The 18,432-nt window shown below is 55.2% G+C and overlaps 6 protein-coding genes across 6 annotated transcripts; 3 read left to right on the forward strand and 3 right to left on the reverse strand.

The window, feature by feature from the left end:
- Positions 1-44: 44 nt before the first annotated feature.
- N656DRAFT_839223 (uncharacterized protein) lies at positions 45-1,607 on the reverse strand. The gene is made up of 4 exons (XM_064818894.1): positions 1,399-1,607; positions 1,240-1,339; positions 1,008-1,178; positions 45-923 (listed from the first exon to the last, which is right to left on the reverse strand). Exons 1-4 carry the CDS (start codon positions 1,418-1,420, stop codon positions 206-208), a joined length of 1,011 nt encoding a protein of 336 aa, XP_064666859.1. The 5' UTR covers positions 1,421-1,607; the 3' UTR covers positions 45-205.
- Positions 1,608-2,251: 644 nt separating this feature from the next.
- N656DRAFT_716307 (glycoside hydrolase family 10 protein) lies at positions 2,252-3,473 on the reverse strand (the record flags this gene model as incomplete). The annotated part of the gene is made up of 3 exons (XM_064812121.1): positions 2,252-2,479; positions 2,538-3,173; positions 3,231-3,473. 3 exons carry the CDS (start codon positions 3,471-3,473, stop codon positions 2,252-2,254), a joined length of 1,107 nt encoding a protein of 368 aa, XP_064666860.1.
- Positions 3,474-5,121: 1,648 nt separating this feature from the next.
- Positions 5,122-6,384, forward strand: N656DRAFT_716288 (uncharacterized protein; the record flags this gene model as incomplete). Its single annotated transcript, XM_064812116.1, has 1 exon — positions 5,122-6,384. One exon carries the CDS (start codon positions 5,122-5,124, stop codon positions 6,382-6,384), a length of 1,263 nt encoding a protein of 420 aa, XP_064666861.1.
- A 607-nt stretch (positions 6,385-6,991) lies between these two features.
- Positions 6,992-8,451, forward strand: N656DRAFT_783197 (uncharacterized protein). The gene is made up of 2 exons (XM_064815900.1): positions 6,992-7,940; positions 8,019-8,451. Exons 1-2 carry the CDS (start codon positions 7,015-7,017, stop codon positions 8,236-8,238), a joined length of 1,146 nt encoding a protein of 381 aa, XP_064666862.1. The 5' UTR covers positions 6,992-7,014; the 3' UTR covers positions 8,239-8,451.
- Positions 8,452-8,705: 254 nt separating this feature from the next.
- N656DRAFT_847917 (uncharacterized protein) lies at positions 8,706-13,166 on the forward strand. The gene is made up of 2 exons (XM_064819283.1): positions 8,706-11,050; positions 11,119-13,166. Exons 1-2 carry the CDS (start codon positions 9,187-9,189, stop codon positions 12,987-12,989), a joined length of 3,735 nt encoding a protein of 1,244 aa, XP_064666863.1. The 5' UTR covers positions 8,706-9,186; the 3' UTR covers positions 12,990-13,166.
- N656DRAFT_847918 (uncharacterized protein) lies at positions 13,107-17,906 on the reverse strand. Its single transcript, XM_064819284.1, has 3 exons — positions 17,217-17,906; positions 16,448-17,149; positions 13,107-16,384 (listed from the first exon to the last, which is right to left on the reverse strand). The coding sequence occupies exons 1-3, from the start codon at positions 17,474-17,476 to the stop codon at positions 13,540-13,542; spliced, it is 3,807 nt and encodes a 1,268-aa protein (XP_064666864.1). The 5' UTR covers positions 17,477-17,906; the 3' UTR covers positions 13,107-13,539.
- Between the last annotated feature and the right edge of the window lie 526 nt (positions 17,907-18,432).

Here is an 18,432-nt window from a genome sequence, read left to right on the forward strand (position 1 = left end):
CCCGGCCCCTTCTCCCCTCGGCTCCGTCTCTCTTCTCCCTTCACCCTCCCTCGACCATGAATCAAACTAACCCAGACATTCCAGCACATTTGCGCCGTGTCTCATTTAGTATTACAAACAACTATCCTGTATGAAAGTGTCAAACCCAACCGTTGCGTCTTCAAACAGCTGCCCCATTCTAACCTGAAGTTAGGGACTTGGCATCCTATCGCTGACGCAAATCCTCCATCCTATGGCCAGACGCCCCCAACTCCTTTTTGTCGCGAAACAAGATGCCAAACGTCAGAACATGTGCCGTCTTAGCCAACAGCGGGCGGTCATCCCCGTGTCTCTCCCCAATCACCTCCGTTCCATCCTGCGCCAGATAGACATGGTAATCCCTCGGGAGCGAGCGGCCCGGATGCCAGATATTCCACAGCCAAGAGTTGAGCAGCATAAGTGTTGCCTCAAAGACGTAGAAAAACGACTCATACCGCAGGAGCGGACTAAGTTTCCTGAGCACCTCCATGTCATTGAGATCCACATGAGTATTGCCGGAGTGCTCAACAAGTCGAAACACGCAGCGCGCAAAGATCAGCGCCATGCTCGCGTACAGCGTGTACAGAACCGTGCTGACCTCCTTGGCGTTGAACCCAGCCTTTGAGTACCGCCAGTGGAATGCGCTCGCGGCTATGACGAACACAACAATGACGGCTACCTGTATCGAGATGGCGGCAACGGTCAAGTTCTTTCCAAGCGACTGTGTCTGGGCGGACGAGGACGTATTCGCGGTCAGGGCTACCCCTATAGCGTTGAGAGCTTCGACGACGGCCATCAGGCCACCAAAGATTCCGAGAACGCGGCCTGGAGCGATGGGAGCGTAGTAGGGGACGTAGTAGAACACGCGTGCGAGGACGTGATAGTTGGCTAGTTCTAGGAGTGGGCTGCCGGCGGAACAGAAGGTTGTAAGCGGTGCGTTCAAGCTCAGATGAGCACGTCGCGCAGATAACTGGGGCTGTACAACTTACGGGCAGACGTAGATAAAAACTTGACTCAGGATGAAGACAATCAGCGGCATCTTGTCAGTCGTGCTATACAGGTAGTTGTCCATGGCCGAATATTCCCTGAGCGCATATCCCAATGTGAACAGGACAGCGCAGGCCGGATGTAACCAGACCAAACGCCATGCTTTGTTGTGACTAGGAGCAAGGTTATTATTACCTCTGGTCAGCTAATGTGCGATGAATGTCATGAACTTACTAGCACTGCCAGATGTGGAAGACAGCCGAGAGACCATATGCGACTGTGAAGAAGATTGGTGCTTCTCTGTTGGGAATGTAGACATAAAGACTCCACAGCACTGAACCGTCATGTCAGTAGGCCGTGCAGTGCTTGACTGCTGGGACTTTTAGCGCTCACCAGGCTCTCCGGGGCTAGCCATCTCGAGAACCACTGAAGTGAGCTTATGGTTGATGGACGATATCAGTGTCAGTTGGGGGTAGGAAAGACTCCGAGATGCGAGGAGATTGAAGAGTAGTAGACGGGGTCAGTTTTGAGATTGCCTTCAACTGAATAAGGGGTATGTACACTTTTCAACAGAATGGTGGACGGTGGGGTGTAAGTGTGGTCTGGATCCGGGCGAGTCTCGATTCACTCTCGAAAACGTCGGCAGGCTCACCGTCAGCTCCTATTAAATCTGATGCTGGTTCAGTCTATGATGAACGAATAGAGAAAATAAAAACAAGACACAGCAAGAAAATCAGATTTTTGTAGTCTTCAAAAAGGGGTTTGATGTTCTGGGAGACAGCATTGAGTCCCTTCGTAAGCCGCTAGTCCCAAATAGGATATTGTTGATGCCAAGAAGCAGTGATCGTGATGGCTTCAAACTCGGCGGGGTTCGATGGTGGAGCGTCATGAGGAGCATCCAACGTTCGTAATAGGTTACTTACCTCCGTATCAGTCAAGGACTTCGTGAATGAGCAACTGTTTTGCGGTTGATCTACATATCTTGTGAAATCGCAATTCTAATGAACCCCGGCCATGCAAGCTAATCGTTGACGCGTCCCTCAGCCCCAATCCGTCGAATGTCGATTGTCAAGGGAAGCTGTCCTGCCGAGGCCTCTGTTACCACACTGGACCGGGTCACCAGCAGCGCTTGATCTGCATGCATCACAAAAGCACGGGAACTTCACTAGATTATTAATTACGTAGGTACTACCGTGATCTATGTATATCTTTTTGACAGGAGCACCCACAACCAAACCTGCTAGCTTCAAACAGTCCAAAGGCGGGCTGAGCGGGCATGGTTACCTCCGCGCTTCGTCTTGTTCTTCAGCGCCTCGATAACTCCGTCGTAGGCAGGATGAGTGGTGAAGTCCTCAAACCACAAGAGTGGAGCACCCTGACCCGGGAAGACATAGGGAACCCAGCTGAAAGGGTCATAGAAATCCCAGATGGTAATGCCGATGCAGCCCCTGACTTGGACGCAAGCGCCAACCGCCTAAGGTGATATTAGCATGGGGTCATCAATCATGCTCGTTGCGTCAAGCGAGACTCACATTCTTATAAGCCTCCCGCTGCAGTGCGAGATTGGTGGCATTTGCCGGTGTCTGGAGGCGAATATCAAGCTCGGTGAGAGCAACTTCAACGCCAAGGTCCGCGAACCCCTTGATGGCGTCAATGTGCTGGTTGAGCGTTGGGTGGCTCTCGGCGACCAAGTGGGCTTGCAGACCCACACCGTTGACCTTGATGCCTGCCTTTTGAAGCATCTTGACGATCCTCTTGGCGCCCTCAACCTTGGGCCCGGGGCTCTCAAGGTTGTAATCGTTGTAGTAGAGCTTCGCGTGGGGGTCGACTTTGGCAGCCGTCTTGAACGCGAGCTTGATGTACTCCTCGCCGAGCACCTTGTAGAAGACCGACTCGCGGTAGGTGCCGTCCTCGTTGAGCGCCTCATTGACAACGTCCCAGGCATAGCATTGGCCCTTCCAGTGCTTTGCAACCTTGGTGACGTGCTCCACGATGACGGATCGGAGCTCCTCGGCAGTCCACGTCGTGGATTCAACCCATGGAGCGAGCTGGCTGTGCCAGACCAGGGCGTGGCATCTCAGGTACATCCCAGCCTTTCTCGCCTTGGACGTCACAATCTCGCCTTCGGTATAGTTGAAGACGCCGCGCTCCGGCTCGACAAATAGCCACTACACTCACGGCGGTCAGCGTCAAGCGGAATCATAGGGGCCAGTTATCAGACTAACCTTCTGACCATTCGTCGGAGTCGTCTGGCCGAATTCCCCTGACTTCCACATGATGCGGTCATATTCGGGGTATGCAGCCTCCAAGCCGGCACGCTCGCGCTGGCCAGGAGAGTCGGTCGCGGCCCCGAAGTACTTGAGGCCTGCCTTTTTGGCATAGTAGTCGAGCCCTTTATGACCGCGGTCCCCGCCAGCCAGCGCAAGAGGCAGCGAGGCAAGGAAGAGGGAGGCCCAGGGGAGATGCATCTTGACGACTTGAATGCTTCAGTCAGGATTGGGAAAGCAGACTGTGACTGGATTGCCTGATACCTATCCCAGACCAGAGAGAAGACGGCATGCTTTATAAGGGCGCATGCACCTGGGTCTCGACCCGTGCCTCCGGGCTCGCGATCCGCATCATCCCCACCTCAATGGGACTCTCCAGTCTCCATGAATGCTCGCCAATGCTACCCAGACCCTTGGGGGTTGTCAACTCCGCCCCCAGTTTCCGGGATCTGGAGACGCTCTCCTGCTAAATTGTCTGCCGTGCAGAAGCGATGCCGTCGACTTTACCGAATGCAGCTTTCGGAGCCGGGCAGTCGACCGGGTTCCTGGGGCTTGGTCCGGAATCGCGGGTCACTTTTCGACAATTTCATTGGAGAGTTCATTTCGGCCGTCAGGAACGCGGGAGCTATTGCTGCTGGTATTCAGCCGGATATCAGTAGCGGCAGCCGGTTCCATCGCCAAGTAACCTTACCCGAGCGAGTGTCCCACGGCTCATCACCTCGGTGAGGGAGATGATTTGCAATCACGGTCAACTCGCGAATGGACCGGTTAAAAACCAAAAGCTTGGGGTTGTATTTTGCCGCGTAGAGTCGTGGACCGCGGGTCTTGGCGGACTGCTACTCCCGTAAAATGACCTACATACCATCAGTAACATATGCTTGAGGAATTACATACCTAGATTCACATCGACAGTGAGAGCACCTGTTAGGCCTGTACCTTATTCACAATGTCAGTAATCCAAGCCTCATGTCAGTAAATCATGGCCCAAGTCCTTGTCCATCCATCATTTTGGCTTGCTTATTAGCCAGAAGGCTAGAAGTTTTCGGCGCATCAACTCCACACAGGGCTGTGCTGATTGTTGCGGAGAATGCGGGGTTACCCCACCACTTGGGATGAAGTGGAACCAATATTTCCCCAACAAACTTCCAGGTTCCATTCTGCCACAGGCCACACCAACATCGCAAAATTGTTTCTGGACTTCCATCATGCAATCGAGCGCTGGCACAATACACTCTCTTCATGTACCCGTCTCCAGGAGTGGCCGTCTTGGCTAACACCTGTTGCCCCTCATCGTTATGACTGGAGGACACCGCAGGGTGAAACCAATGAAAAGTCGTGGAACCAGGACAAGAAGCTCCGTTTCTTGCTTTCATAGCCTGGCGATGGATGGGCTACTGCTGTCGATTTTGGAAATCGCGACTCAAGTCAACAACGTGCAATTGTCACAACACAAATGATATTCCGTGACTTTAAACTTGGGATCAATTCCATATCACAGATCTGGAAAAAACTGATTTGGATTTTGAGGAATGTCCTCTCCAGGCCCAAAGCGCACTAGCTTATGACATCACCAGCAGTGACGTCATGCTCTTTTCGACATCTAAAGTAGTTCTCAACACGTACAGCGCGACTCCAGGCATGAGCGTCATCACTCACATGCCAGGTCAAAACCAGGGGTTAAGCAAGCATTAGAGATCCTGTCAATTTTCAATCCTCCGTGATATTTAAATCTGGGTTATCTGCGGCTTGACTACAGCCATTCTCAGCATTCATAATTCACTACCTCGCGCCGACTGGTTCCTCCAACGTCCTTTGAACAAACATAACCACTGTCGCAAATTCTTCCACCATGTTCAACCCTCAATTCACCACGAGAGTAACCTCGGGCGCTGCCCGTAGTACCCGGCTTCTCCGCCACTCCCGGCCAACTCAAAGACGCTTCCAGTCCACAGCCGCCACGGGCGGGATGAATTCATCCCATCTAATGTCTGGCATTGTGGGAGGAGCTGCCGGCGCGTCGCTGCTCTACGGAATTTACCTAATGACCCCCTCCGGGAAGATGGTCCGCAAGATCAACGCAGCGGCGAGGGAGACAGACAAGAAGTACCAGCAAGTGGCAGCGACAATAAAAGACAAGACGCCGACGACGGACGAGGCTGTCAACAAGATCAAGGAAGTCTGCTACTCATATGTGGCGTGGGTCCCTGGGGGCCGACAATACGTCGACACTGCGTTCAAGGACTTTGACGCCATCCGGGAGAGCCACGGCGAGGAGGTGGATAAGATTGTTAGCGAAACATATCGCGAGTTTCAGGGCATTGTCAGCTCAGGGCTCAGCCTCGAGGCGCTATCCAAAACCTATGACGCCTTGACGAATCTAGCCAAGAAGCTCGCCAACTTGAGCGGCAGCGCAGCCGATCAAATCCTCGAGCGCCACCCACAACTCAAAGACAAGGTCGGTGGGCCAATCGAACAAATGAAGCAGATGGGTGCGCAATACGGGCCCGAGGCCAAAAAGATGGTGGATGAGACGTGGAGCCAGATCAACGATGTTATGGCTAGTGGCTTTTCCGCCGACAGTGCGGAGAAGATCCGGAAGCTCATCGACGACCGGATGCAACAACTCCGCCGCATCGGAGACGATATGTGGGAAAAGGGCATGCAGCAAGTGAAGCCCTATCTTGACAAGAATCCTCGGGTCAAGGAGCTTGTTGAGAGCAACCGGGACATTCTCAAAGAGGGAAATGCAATGGACCTGTTCAAGCAACTGAAGAGCCTGGGAGAGAGCGGCGACACAGGAAAGCTTGAAGACTACGTTAAACAAACGGTCGACAAGGCCAAGTCGTCAGGGAAAAGCATGAAAGGTTCGGCGGCGGCCGTAGCAGGCGGCAGCGGTGGTTTCTCGGCGCTGGGACAGTTTCTGGGTGCAACTTCGGGCGGGTCGGGCGGTGGCCTGCAACAAAATATCGAATTACTGACCGAGGTGATGGATAAGCATGCGGACGAAGGCAAGCAACTGCTCGAGGAAACCAAGGAGGATCTGAAGAAGGTGTTGCAGGAAAAGGCGAGCAAGGCACGAAAGATTGTGGAAAGTGCTCAAAAAGCGCAATGAATTTGAGGAGGCAGGTAGTAGCACCGAGATGCATTTGCCAAGTATCTAAAATATCTCCTAATGGCTAAATCAAGCGCGGGTACGCGCCGTTCCGCTTTCCCCCGATTGCAACTGCCCTACGTCAGCCCGGGATCTGGTAGGTTCTTCGCAGGTTGGGCAGTCGTCCCCCGCTCGACTTGCTGCTCCCCGCATCTTTCCGTCTCTTTCATGAACGCCCGCCAACCTGGAAGCACCAGCCGGCCAAGCACCTGCCGTGGAGACATCATGACGACAACCAGCTAAGACGAGAGTCCTGGGACCTCAGGCATTTCTTGTTTCGTAAAACTTGAAGAGCAGTTCAGGTCTCAGAACCTTTAAAGTCGAATTCACCATTGGCTACCTCAGTGTACCCTGTGTCTGGTGACTCCGAAGGAACCAAACCACTGGAACCCGACGGAGGCCCAAGCTGGAGCATCTGTCACGCCTTCGTCTATTCCCTGCAGTACCTTACTCTAGCTTCAAAATTCACTGCAACGTAAGGGAACTTCCGAAACCAGGTGACGTCGGTCAATCAGCCACCCGCCATTCCCGACGTGACGAAGGGCAGCAGCTCACACCTAGTACATAGTCAGATCGTTTCACGGAGCAAAGATGGAGCAGAGATACCTCGTGCTCGACTCTCCAAACTTCTTGTCGCTGGGCAACACCGACGGGTACCTGACGGCCGCTTTAGAGGACATTGTTGCCAATTACCCACCCCGGAACAAGTACCCGCATGAGGTCTTGCAGGGGTTATGGAGCGGCCCAACCGGCGCGGCATACCTTTTATTGCAGGTCTCTTCGATCAAACCAGACTTGATCATTCGCGGTCAGCCGGCAGAGAAATGGGCTCGCGCGTACGTCATGGCACCGGGCTCGCGTGGCCACAACCTCCGCCTTGGCTCTCACGGCTGCGGCATCAGCGATGAGAAGCTGGCATACGAAGCTGTCCGCGCTACCGTGTCCAAGGACTTGAGCCATGTACGTGACTTCGTCTCGTCTGTGTCGCAGATCCTCAGCGTCGAAGAGTATCCGGACGAATTACTCTATGGGCGAGCGGGAACGCTGTATCTCCTGCGCATGGTTCGCCATTGGGTGCCGGGTAGTAATCACCTCGTCGACCCAGCAATCGCTGAGATCTCCAACACAATCATGAACCGCGGTCCGCATTGGAAGTGGCATGGCCGGCGCTACCTGGGCGCTGTGCACGGGGATATCGGGATTCTGACTCAGCTGGTCCTCACCTCGCCGTCGTTGGCACCTAGACTGCAGCCCATTCTCGAGAGGCTGTTGACCATTCAACTATCCGACGGTAACTGGCCTAGTTCTGAAGAGAGCGGGGGGACCGGGAAAGGTCTTGTCCAGTTCTGCCACGGCGCGCCGGGTTTCGTGGTATCGTTGTCGGCGATGCGGCCTCACTTCCCTGGCTTGCAGGATAAAATCGACGACGGAATTAGGAAGGGCAGAGAATGCATTTGGAACCAGGGCCTTCTGAAGAAAGAGCCCAACCTATGCCATGGGATATTCGGGAACGCTTTGTATGTGGCAAGCCACTTGTCCTTGAACCCACACATCTCACGGTGGAAATATGCTGACACAGTTGCCAACACACCTAGGGCGCTGGCTCATGGACCACGACGTGAACACTTTCTCGCTGTGGCTACTCCGGAGAATGTAGCTCGCATGAAAAGCTCTGATTCAACTGGGACAGTATTCGCACGGGCTGATTATGGGCGCTCGTACTCGGCATTGACCAGTTACGCGCCTGCTGCTGCTTGGACGTGGCTGGTTTATCGGGAAGAAGATCCTAAGATCTTGGCGTACAACGACGTCTAGAGCGTCCGCGCTAGGTGTCAGACATCGTTTCGGGGCGGGAAAGTTGAGTTTGGCAAGATTAGCAGTAGCAAGCGCAAAATTGCCTATACAGCGACGTCGTGAGCCAGTTCCGGGTTGGACCTAACAGGATCGTGATCCCGCCAACCGTCAAGTACTCAGTATTCATCGGGGATCTGGCAGAACTACCAGGTAGGCAGTCTAGATCAAGTAAGCCTCAGATTGTTCCAGATCGAGCCATCGGGATGTGAAACCAAATCGACTGGATGCCAAATGCCAAAAAGTAAATTAAAAGGTGACCAACACAACGTTAACGAGCGAACTCGGCGTCTTGGGCACGGGCCAAGAAACAAACCTCAGCTGAGCTGCTGATCACGTGTGCGACCAGCTGACCGACCCGAGGCACCAACACGGCAACACCCGAGAAGCAGGCAGCAGCATTTCTCACCCACCTTCAACTTCGCAGCCAATGCGGGATGCAGCTCCAACCCCGCTGCATGGCACTTGCAGGTAGGCACCGAAATAAACCAAATTGTTACTCTTCACAGGGACCGGAAACTACGATGCGCAATCCTTCTTTCTATTGCCCCGTGTGCTACGATTATCTGCCCCGTTATCCGTTCTCGATGCAGCCTGATGAAGACAGAGCTCCGTCTTTCCTATCCTCCCTTCTCCCATCTGCCCACCTTGCGGAGAAACGAGTTAGCCCTTACTTATCCTTTAAGCTCGACTGCTGGAGGTGTCAAGCTTGGCTCTCTTCAGACTTCAGGGGCAAGCCAACACGGTCGCACTTTTCTGGCTTGAGCATAGGAAATGTGTTAGTTCAGGGTGAACGACGGCTTGCGGAGACCGTGTGTGTTTTGTGAGCGGCTCTTTGCCTGCCGGAGCAGCCTTCGCGAACCCGGCTGCCAACCCCCCTGAGGCGATTCCAGCACTACCCGGCCCGTCACCATGGACTCCTTCATCCCGATGGGTGGCATTCAGCTGCCCGGCCCTCAGCGCCGGCTGAGCCGCCTTTACAATGACACCAAGAAGTCGTCAGACTTCGTCAAGGAACCCGTCCACCATGCCGAGGCCGACCCCGAGATCAAGGTGTTGCATCGCAAGCTCCGCATTCAGAAAGACCGCCTTGCAACCTGGGGCCTGGAGTGGTCCGACCCCAACCAGTCTGCCGAGATACTCATCGATTCTGCCATCTCCAAGGCTGGTCTGAGCGACCTTGTTGGCAGTATCATGTCCACCATCAAAGATATCCTAGCTGAGGTCGAGCCGCTTTGGCATGGCTCTCGCCGCCTCGCCGGGGAGACAGTCGAACCAGAGAATCCGCCAAAGAAGGGCGAGAAGATCCAAATGGTTGTCTGGGACAAGAACAAGTTCGAGGATCTTGTTCGTGACCTAACAACTTCGATAGACACGCTGTACGACCTGTCGCGGACAAGATCTTCGTACGTCCAGGCTCCGGACTCGCTGAGGGAGAGGCTCTCGAAGCCAGCCCAAGCAACAGAAGACCTGCGTCCGTTCGAATCATCGAGGATCCAGACACCGCGGCAGATCGACCCGAATTCGCTGACCAACCTGCGCGCCATGCAGGCAGAGCCCATGACGGAGCGCGCTGAGCAAGAGCGTGCGCGCGAGATTGTTTTCATGAGTAGGCAGGCCTACGCGGAGCTCACCCAAGGCACTGGCAGCAGGCAACCGCACGCCCCTCTTCTGTTGGAGTACGCCTCTTTCGACTCGATCTACTCCATGACTGGCATATCGCCGCCCATGGCTCGCTTCGAAAAGCTCTCAGCCGGCCTACAATCAGAGCCTCAGCGATCACCCGGGTCCTGGACAGGCTTGCCCCGGCTTCTTGGTTATTTCGAGGACATGGAAAACTCGAGGTTCGGGCTTGTTTACCAATTTCCACGGACGTTCAACCCCGTCACCTTCGAACATCTCACACAGAACCCACTCTACAACTTATGCTCGCTTGCGGACCTCCTGGCTCGCCCGGATTTTGAACCCAAGCTCGAGGCAAAGTTCCGTCTGGCGGCGAATTTGGCGAATACTGTCTTCGATATGCACGCGCGCGGCATTACCCACGGCAATCTCGTCTCGGAAAACGTCTCCTTTTGCAACGCAGTGGGTACTGATCCCGAAGTCAGCGGGATTACTCAAGGAGAGGTAGACATCAGGAGGCCCCTGATCTCCTCCTTTGACCTGTTCTCGGATCCACAGTCACAGGATGAGCCGAGAACCTTCTCCTTATACAAGCATCCCCTTGACCCTAGAAACAGTGCACAATCACCCCTTGCCGGCAATGCGGACTCCAAAACGTTTGATCTCTACTCACTCGCTATGATTCTCTTGTCTGTTGGTTTATGGACCAAGCTTGAGAACCTGGTTCCTAACATGGAATCCCCAACGCTGCCCCAAAGCGTCCTGGAACAGCTTGCCATCCGATGTGGCACGCTTTATATGAAGGCAGTGCAGACCTGTTGGAATGCTGTGGATCAGGAAATGGGCGGGTTCCAAACAACCGAAGAGATTGTCTCGCGTGTCCAGTTCAAAGCAAGCCGGTATTTGGAGGCATGCTGTATTCTGGACGGTGTTAGCAGCTTGGAAGAGCGCCTTGGCGACGATCTCGGCGAGCCCCGGCCCGAACCTGCGCGACTGAGTACTTCCTCACTCGCGGGACCCTCGAAGGACTCGAAATCTGAAAAGTCTCCTAGCGGAGCACCGGCAACACCGATCAAGAGCGAGGTCATGCAGCAGAGCGACCCAGTTCCCTCTAGCATTCCTCCACTACCTGAACTAGCCGGGGAAGCACTAGGTAAATACGCCCCAACTAGGACAGTTCGTTAAGTCGTGCAAGAATTGACACTGACCCAAACTTTCCAGGTGCCGCTGAGGCTCCCGCCATGAAAGCGTCACCCAAAATGCGGCTTTATCCTCAAGCCCCCTTGCCCCCCGAGGTCGTTGAGCAGTGGAACACTATTTTCATGCCGCAGATCAACAGCGCCCTGCGGCACTTTTATCGCAAAAACCCCGAATCGGTCGAGATATCCCTAGAGTCAATCGGCGAGTCGCCCCAACGAACACGGCCTACGGTTCTGGTCGTTTGCACATCCGTGAATAAGGTCCGCGCGATACTCATCAGAAAGCTAGGGTCCCTGTTTGACGGGACGGGTGGCGTCGCCCTGAAGGTGTGCCGAGGCCGAGTGCTTCGATCTCGGAAGGAGCTCGCCACGCGGAGCACAGCCAAACAACGCGACGACGGCCGCAGCGAGGTTGTGCCTGCTAATCCTGACTATCAAGAACGGCCACGTAATGGAGCCAGCATCGGAGCATGGATCGGCGATCGCCACCTGCCGCCCGTCAGCCTCGGAGGAGTCATCATGGTTGATGGTAGAGAGTACGGGATGACGGTCCATCACATGCTGGATGACCCGGACCAGGACCAACTTGAAACGGTGCCTGGAAGTAGTGCCCCAACCAGGAGCATGGCCGGCTCACAAGGAGTTCCGGACCTTGCCGCATGGTACGCACAGCAGTACCAGAATAGCGATTCCGATCCGGACAGCAGCGGTTCGGAAGATTATGCCTGCGAATTCTCCGATTCAGATTCCGATACTTATTCCGAATCCGCCATCACAAGCGAATACTCTGACGAGGAAGACGACGGCGAAGATCAGTATACCGAACCTGGGGACATTCCTGGCGTGGAGCCGGGGTGCGGAGAAGGATATGTAGTGACGCAGCCTGCCCTCGATGATGTCCCCGAGGGGTTCTACCCGTCATCTGAGACCGAAGACGAGGACCATCTAGATACGTACAGCCTCGGCGAGATCTATGCCTCGAGCGGACTCAGACGACGCACAGAGAATGGGCTCTTGCATGAAATTGACTGGGCCCTGTTTGAGTTCAGCGAGGACAGGCTTCCCAACGGCAATCTCATTCCTCAAATAGCCCGATCATCAACAGCTAGCGATTGGGAACGAGACAATGAATCATGGACCTCAACTGGCGGATTGGCAATCCACCCGACCACGATCATGCCCTCCTCGGGTCTTCCTGGCCTTGAAGTTCAATGCATGGCACGGACGAGCGGATTGCAAAGCGGTCTTGTTCTTCCAGTTATCGCATCCGTCAAAATCTACGGGCGAACATCGCCCAGCCAGATCTACCAAGTGTCAGGAGTGCAGAGTCAAGGAAACCACGACGAGCGTCCCCGAAACCGATCATTATCCATAGGCATCCCAGGCGACAGCGGAGCGTGGGTGATTGGCCGTGACCACGGCCAAGTGTGCGGCCACATTCTGGCTTGGAGCGAGCGAAAGCGGGTGGCCTACATCTGCCCAATGGATGTCATCCTGCTCGACATTGCCGAGACTCTGGAGGCAAACGAGATCCGTTTACCGGGAGGTGAACCAGTCTTTTCACGCCATCCCCAGAAGCGCAGTAGTACATTGACAGGACCGAGGACACCGTCGGCCCAACACCTCGAGCCTCTGGATGAACATGAAGAGATGCCGGACCGGGCGGCAGAGGGCATGAATGAGCGGCAGCAGGCAAGCCGCCGGTTGCAGACCAGCAGCAGAAGTTCATACCACCGCACTCCGGGAGTAGGAATTCCAGGGGTTCAGCTTGATGCCGATGCTGAGTCATATGATCCAAATGTCGAGGTAGATCTTGCGACAAATCTCAGGGAGATGCACATAACGGACCAGGCAGTGCCGATGATGGGTACCAGTACATGGGGCGTTTTTTGATACCACAGTGCTGTACTCATAATCCGATGTACTTAATATCATCCGCAAGCTGTCATGAAATGAATGACCATGGTGGCGCCCGGCTACGTAATAATTCACGGCGATTCGGTGCATTGGCCGTTCCCAACAATTATCACGAATAGTAGATTCGCCATCATTCTAATGATAAACACTGACCGAGCTTGAGGTTCCAATTTAACACCATTCCACAAACTGTTGCTAATACGAACACTTGACACCGTTACCAGCAACCGACCCATGAACCCAAAGGAAACAGACAGATCCCTAATTGGAGAAATCCATGGCAGCAAAAAGGAGGGTATATCCTAATGATACAACAAATGAGAGGCTTAGACTATATTTCTCGAACCCAGTTCGTCGGTCCTTCACTCCTTGAACCCCCTTCTTAGTTTCCACAAACCCCTTTTTCCCCCTAATCCTCAATGTCATGGATCATTATCTCATACCCCTTTTCGTGTCCCCCTAAACACCGAACCCGCCGGCAACATCTTCAAACTTCCAAGCCCACTGTGTATGCCAGGTCATTCACTCAGAGTTCATCCCTGGCGTGGGAAGCCGCGTCCTTGACGGCCTCGGTTGCATCGCTCACGGCGCCGGCAACCTTGTCGCCAACGCTCCTGACGGCCTCGCCGGCCTGGTTCATGGCAGACGCCGCGGTCTCCTGCGCAGCACCGGCAAAGCTCGATGCGGACGAGGCGCCTGTCACATACGCTGCGCTGAGCCGCGAGAAGACGCTCTCCGAGAAGGTCGGCTCCTTGCCCACCACCAACTCGGACAAGATGCTGCTGACGGCGGCGTACTGCCTGGCAATCTCGTCTGAGCCGGCGACGACATACGCGCCAGCGGCGCTGCTCGCGGATGCAGCGCCTGCACTTGCAGCCGAGGTAGCCGAGCAAGCGTAGTCGGTGGCGGCGTCGAAGATGCTCGAATACCACGGTGTCGGGGTGGGCGCACCGTAGACCTGAACGCTGATCTTGGTCACGACAGCTTCCCAGCTGTCCACGGCCTTGTCGCCTGCCGCTGCCACCTTGCTGTACCCCTCTGCCGCTGCCGCGGATACGTGCTCACCTGCAATAGATGCGGCAGATGATGCACCGGCGCTGGCGGCAGATACGACGGAAGAGGCACCCTCAGCAACTCCTGAAGCTGCGGAAGCGGCCGACTCGCTGGCGACAGAGGCGATGGACGACGCGGTGCCAGCAAGGTCTGTCGGCGTAGGGCTGGCTGTCATGGAGCTGAAAGCCGAGCTAGCTGCAGCCAGGAATTCCGAATACCTAGCATGCGCCACACCCAGATTGGCGTAGTAATTGTGCCTTGCATTATCGAGCAGTTTGCTGACATGCTCGGCCGGGGTACTTGGGGTCGGTGTCGCCAACCCGATGGCAATCTTGGCGCTCTCATACTCTTCTTCTGCCCACGCGCGGCCGCGCTGAAGACGCTCAGCGGCGATCGACTCAATACGAGACCAGTCCATGTTGGGTAGTTGAGGAATCGGAAGCGACGTGGGTAAGATGCCGCTTGCAGTAGTTATCGTTGACCCGTGCAGTTGGATCGATGCGGCCTTAAGAGCATCGTCAAGACGAGAGCTGGCCGATGCCATGGCCTTGCTGTACGCTAACGTGACGGATGCGAGCATCTGCTCGTGTGCCGGCTTTGGGCTTTCACGCATCTGGCCCGACACAAGAGATAATGCCTGTGAATACTGATCATTCGCAAGAGACATGGCCGCCGAGTAGGCAGACTTGAGCTCTTGACGCACAGATTCCATAGCAGACACATCGTCGATCGGCTCGTCATCCAGTATCGGCCTGCGTGTCGGGACGGACTGGGCAGCTGCGCCTAGAAACGCTGATTTCACGGTTGTCGTTGGCTCGGCTGCCGGCATTTCCATCGTGAAACTCTCAGTGGAGTCTAGTCCTGACTCTATTGTGCTCGGTTCCTCCTTTAGTATATCGTCTACAGGGGAGTCAGCAGACCCTGTGACGTCGTCTGCCAACTCTGTGGCATTAGCGACAATCACAGGCTCCTGAAACATCGCGCTGGAAGCGGCTTCGGGCGCGGGAGGCGAACGGGGCTGATCGGATTCGACCAATGCCGTGCCATTGGCATTAGAAGCTAATTCTGAAGTAGGCTCGGCGGCATTGGATATTTCTTTAGATGATGGGAGGGCATTCGAAGCCTCAACAGTGTCGGAATTCGGACTTGATGACGCAGAAACGTCTCCAAAAGAGGTTGAGTCCGACTCCGTGAGCTGACCCACTTGATCCCGGGAGTCCGGGTCGGAATTTGAAGCCTGCGAGTCACTTTGGCCAGCCTCGGCAGCTTGGCTGAGCCCGTCACTGTCGTTGCCTGTGACAGAGTCCTTGTCTTCACCGGCCGGCGGCGGGGCTGTCTCCGTAATAAGTTTCGAAGCCTCCGCCGCCTCCGCGGCCTGCTGCATCAAGGTGCTGTCGAACTCAGGGGTGTCATCTCCGGCGATAAGCTTCCAGTTGGCTACCTGCTTGAGGCGAGCGAGTTCCTTTGCCGTTGTCGCAGCGATCTTCATTGCTTCATCTTCAATGTTTGCGCCCTCGATCTGGGCAGCCTCAAGGCTCGGATGAGTGACGATGTGGCTTTCAAGTTCGCCCTTCCATTCATCAAAACGGCTCTTGAGCAAATGGTACTTTGCCCAATCCTTGTACGTGATGCCGTCCATCCAGGCCCATTTCATACCAATCTTTTGCAACGCCAAATCCCGGATGTTTTCAAGTATCGTGAAGTGGGTCTCTGCAGCCTTGGTGATTGCAGCTTGCATCTCGGCTTCGTATGTTTCGCGCCAGGTGCGCACATCCTGCGCCTTGGCCTTAACCGCTAGCCCGGCTTGCCGGACGGCCTTGACGAGCTGTTCCTGGCCTTCCTCGGCAGTCGCGCTACCCTTGTTCACAGCCCCGATGATGTCCAAAATCACACGGCGAAGTGTGACCAGTTCGGTTACCGCTGTCGTTTGTAGCTGTTCCAGCAGCGATTTGCCCGTAATTCTTGCGTTGCGCCGGACCATCTTCTTTGCGATTTCCTGGACCCGCTCGTCGATTTCAGCGGCACCTTCGTCGGCAGCCTTTGCATACCTCTCCTGCCAGTCCTTGAGATCAGCTGCAACAACCTCGCGGGCAGTGCGGCGCACGGGGTCTTCACTCTCCAGCTTCTCATCTATCTCCGGTGGTGGGACTGGCTCCATTGCCGACCTTGTCCTCGCAGGATCAGCAGCGGCGCGTACCGTTGTCGTATGGGCATCGCTGGTCGGCGAAGTCGTCGAGGACGGGCTGACGGTCGAGGTGGTGGAAGCTGACAGTGTAGGCTTGGTGAACGAAGAGACGGTCTTGATCGAAGGGCTAGACCTGCATGGCGAGTAAGATGGGCGGTACTCTTCGGGTGGGGAGGCATAAGAAGAGTCCACATACCTAGGCGGAGCATCTGTAGGAACCAACTTCTTGCCAGTGTTATACCGGCCCAGCCGCTTGCCGATTTTAACAAGCTGGGGCTCTACATTCTCAACGTACATGCCTCGGAGCTGTGGCCACAGAGTTGCGTCGAGGAAGATTGACGTCTTATTCCACGCCCAAATGAATGATGGCACAACGGTGTTGCTAGTGAAGGCTGATGTCGCCCGGTAGCCCTCCCACAGGTGCGGCTGTACGTATTGGTACGCAGGCAGTAGCAGCTCGTGGTAGGTTTGGAGGATGTTGGTCCGCGCGACATTGTAGACTGGGCCAAACGCGGACGAGGCGCGGTCGATGTGCGGGGCCAGGCTCTGGTCATATTGTGTTCTAGCGAACTCTTGAACCTTTGTAATTCGAGGCCGGACACTCCTCTCCCACTGAGCGGCGCTGAAGGCCTGCGCTTGATGCAGTCGTGGGGCGCCGTATTGCTGGACATAGCCCCAGCTCGGTGAAATCAGCGTCCGGTCGATAGTGTGATAATATGGCCGCACCAAATCAACGTATGGCGCCGCGTATGTGTCGTAGTACGGCTCGAGATGCGGGGCAACGGCTTGCTTTAGCTCAAAATATGGCTTGCAAATGCGCGGAGAGGTCTCATCGCAGGCGTTAAGGGTGGCAGGGCATCGAAAAAGGACGGTGAAGATTGAGTACCAGGTTAACAGCCTACGATAGAAGAAAGTATCAGCATCTGGCCCACGACCGCAAGTGACTCGTCTAGAACATAGCTTACCTAGCAACAACACTAAACGCACTGGTGAGCAACCGTGGGGCGGCTGGCCTAACCGTGTTCTTCTTGATGCCTACTGCGTGGCCATTTGGCGACGTCTTGATTGCACCATTCATCCCCCCATTCATCCCATTCATCGCACCCGTGGGCTTGAAAACCTTGGAAATCCTCGGGTCCATCAAGGGTCCATCAATCAAGTCGTCCGTGGGCTTCAACGCCTTGGAAACCCTCGGGTCCTTCAACACGCCGTTTGCGTCGTCCATGGTGTGGCGCGATAGCTCGGATTCAGCGCCAGGCCGAGTGCCGCTGCAGCGGGATCCCGCCGACGCTAGATGTCGGGCAACGGTTGGCAGCTTCTGCTTCCGATAAGGGCACGGTCGAACCTAGGCAGTTCCCTGAAGTCAAGGGTCGTCGGCGGGCCGGCCCTAGCCTCTGATGCTGTCGTCGAGAAATGTCTGAATTGACGGTGGCTTGAGTTGCACCTGCGGCCGGTCGGCTAAAAAGCTCGTGTAAGCTCGTGACAGCTGACGGGAGCTCCCAAAGTGCGTATGCAAATCTGCTTCAATGGTAGAATCGAGCAGGACAAGGGTGTAGTTCGTCCAAGGATCCGTCAAATAAATAGATCTCTTGGGCAGACGAGCAGAGGAAATGATTCATGGCGAAGCTGCCCTGGTACCGTACCAAGAAAGTGGGAAGCCCTTGCAGAAGCGAGCGTTGCACGCTGCTCCTGGCTTTGTTCTGGAGGTTGCAGCAACGTCACAACCTGGAACCTCCCTAATCCACCTGTTTGTTTCCAGGCCTTGATAAGGGCTCTGACACTAACAGGGCGATTTTAGCGTGATGGGTCAACCCCACAGCAGCCACTGCACCACGGACGTCATCAGGCCCCCGGGCTTTGCAAATTCCAGCGAGAAGGCCATTCACAGGCGAAAACAGGCCACTCAGCGCAGTCACAGGTGAGGAGTCCTTATCCAGCAAAGGTGGGGCTCCTCAGATGTCTTAAGTCTCAACAAGAGAGACCATGGACTGCGCGACAACATGATGTTTGCCCCTCGCATGCATTGCATGTGCTTACCCACCTTTCGGACGCACTTCGCCAATTATTCATGTAGGTCTGCACATCCGCTACTGGAACCTGGAATTCGGTCAACAGCATTATGAGCAGACATGGCACATAATAAGGTACGGTCGGGTGCCTGATGCCTCGAGGTCCGGTGTT

Source organism: Canariomyces notabilis (assembly GCF_033297395.1).
Source record: "Canariomyces notabilis strain CBS 508.74 unplaced genomic scaffold N656scaffold_26, whole genome shotgun sequence".
Lineage (NCBI taxonomy): Eukaryota > Fungi > Ascomycota > Sordariomycetes > Sordariales > Chaetomiaceae > Canariomyces > Canariomyces notabilis.

Coding starts and splice junctions, on each gene's coding strand:
- N656DRAFT_847917 (XM_064819283.1), top strand. CDS start 9,187: ATGGACTCCTTCATCCCGATGGGTGGCATTCAGCTGCCCGGCCCTCAG. Junction 11,051..11,118: donor ACTAGCCGGGGAAGCACTAG/GTAAATACGCCC, acceptor CAAACTTTCCAG/GTGCCGCTGAGGCTCCCGCC.
- N656DRAFT_839223 (XM_064818894.1), bottom strand. CDS start 1,420: ATGGCTAGCCCCGGAGAGCCTG. Junction 1,340..1,398: donor GGCTAGCCCCGGAGAGCCTG/GTGAGCGCTAAA, acceptor ATGACGGTTCAG/TGCTGTGGAGTCTTTATGTC. Junction 1,179..1,239: donor TTCCACATCTGGCAGTGCTA/GTAAGTTCATGA, acceptor CCTTGCTCCTAG/TCACAACAAAGCATGGCGTT.
- N656DRAFT_783197 (XM_064815900.1), top strand. CDS start 7,015: ATGGAGCAGAGATACCTCGTGCTCGACTCTCCAAACTTCTTGTCGCTG. Junction 7,941..8,018: donor GGGATATTCGGGAACGCTTT/GTATGTGGCAAG, acceptor CAACACACCTAG/GGCGCTGGCTCATGGACCAC.
- N656DRAFT_847918 (XM_064819284.1), bottom strand. CDS start 17,476: ATGGACGACGCAAACGGCGTGTTGAAGGACCCGAGGGTTTCCAAGGCG. Junction 17,150..17,216: donor GCGTTTAGTGTTGTTGCTAG/GTAAGCTATGTT, acceptor CTTCTATCGTAG/GCTGTTAACCTGGTACTCAA. Junction 16,385..16,447: donor CCTACAGATGCTCCGCCTAG/GTATGTGGACTC, acceptor CTCGCCATGCAG/GTCTAGCCCTTCGATCAAGA.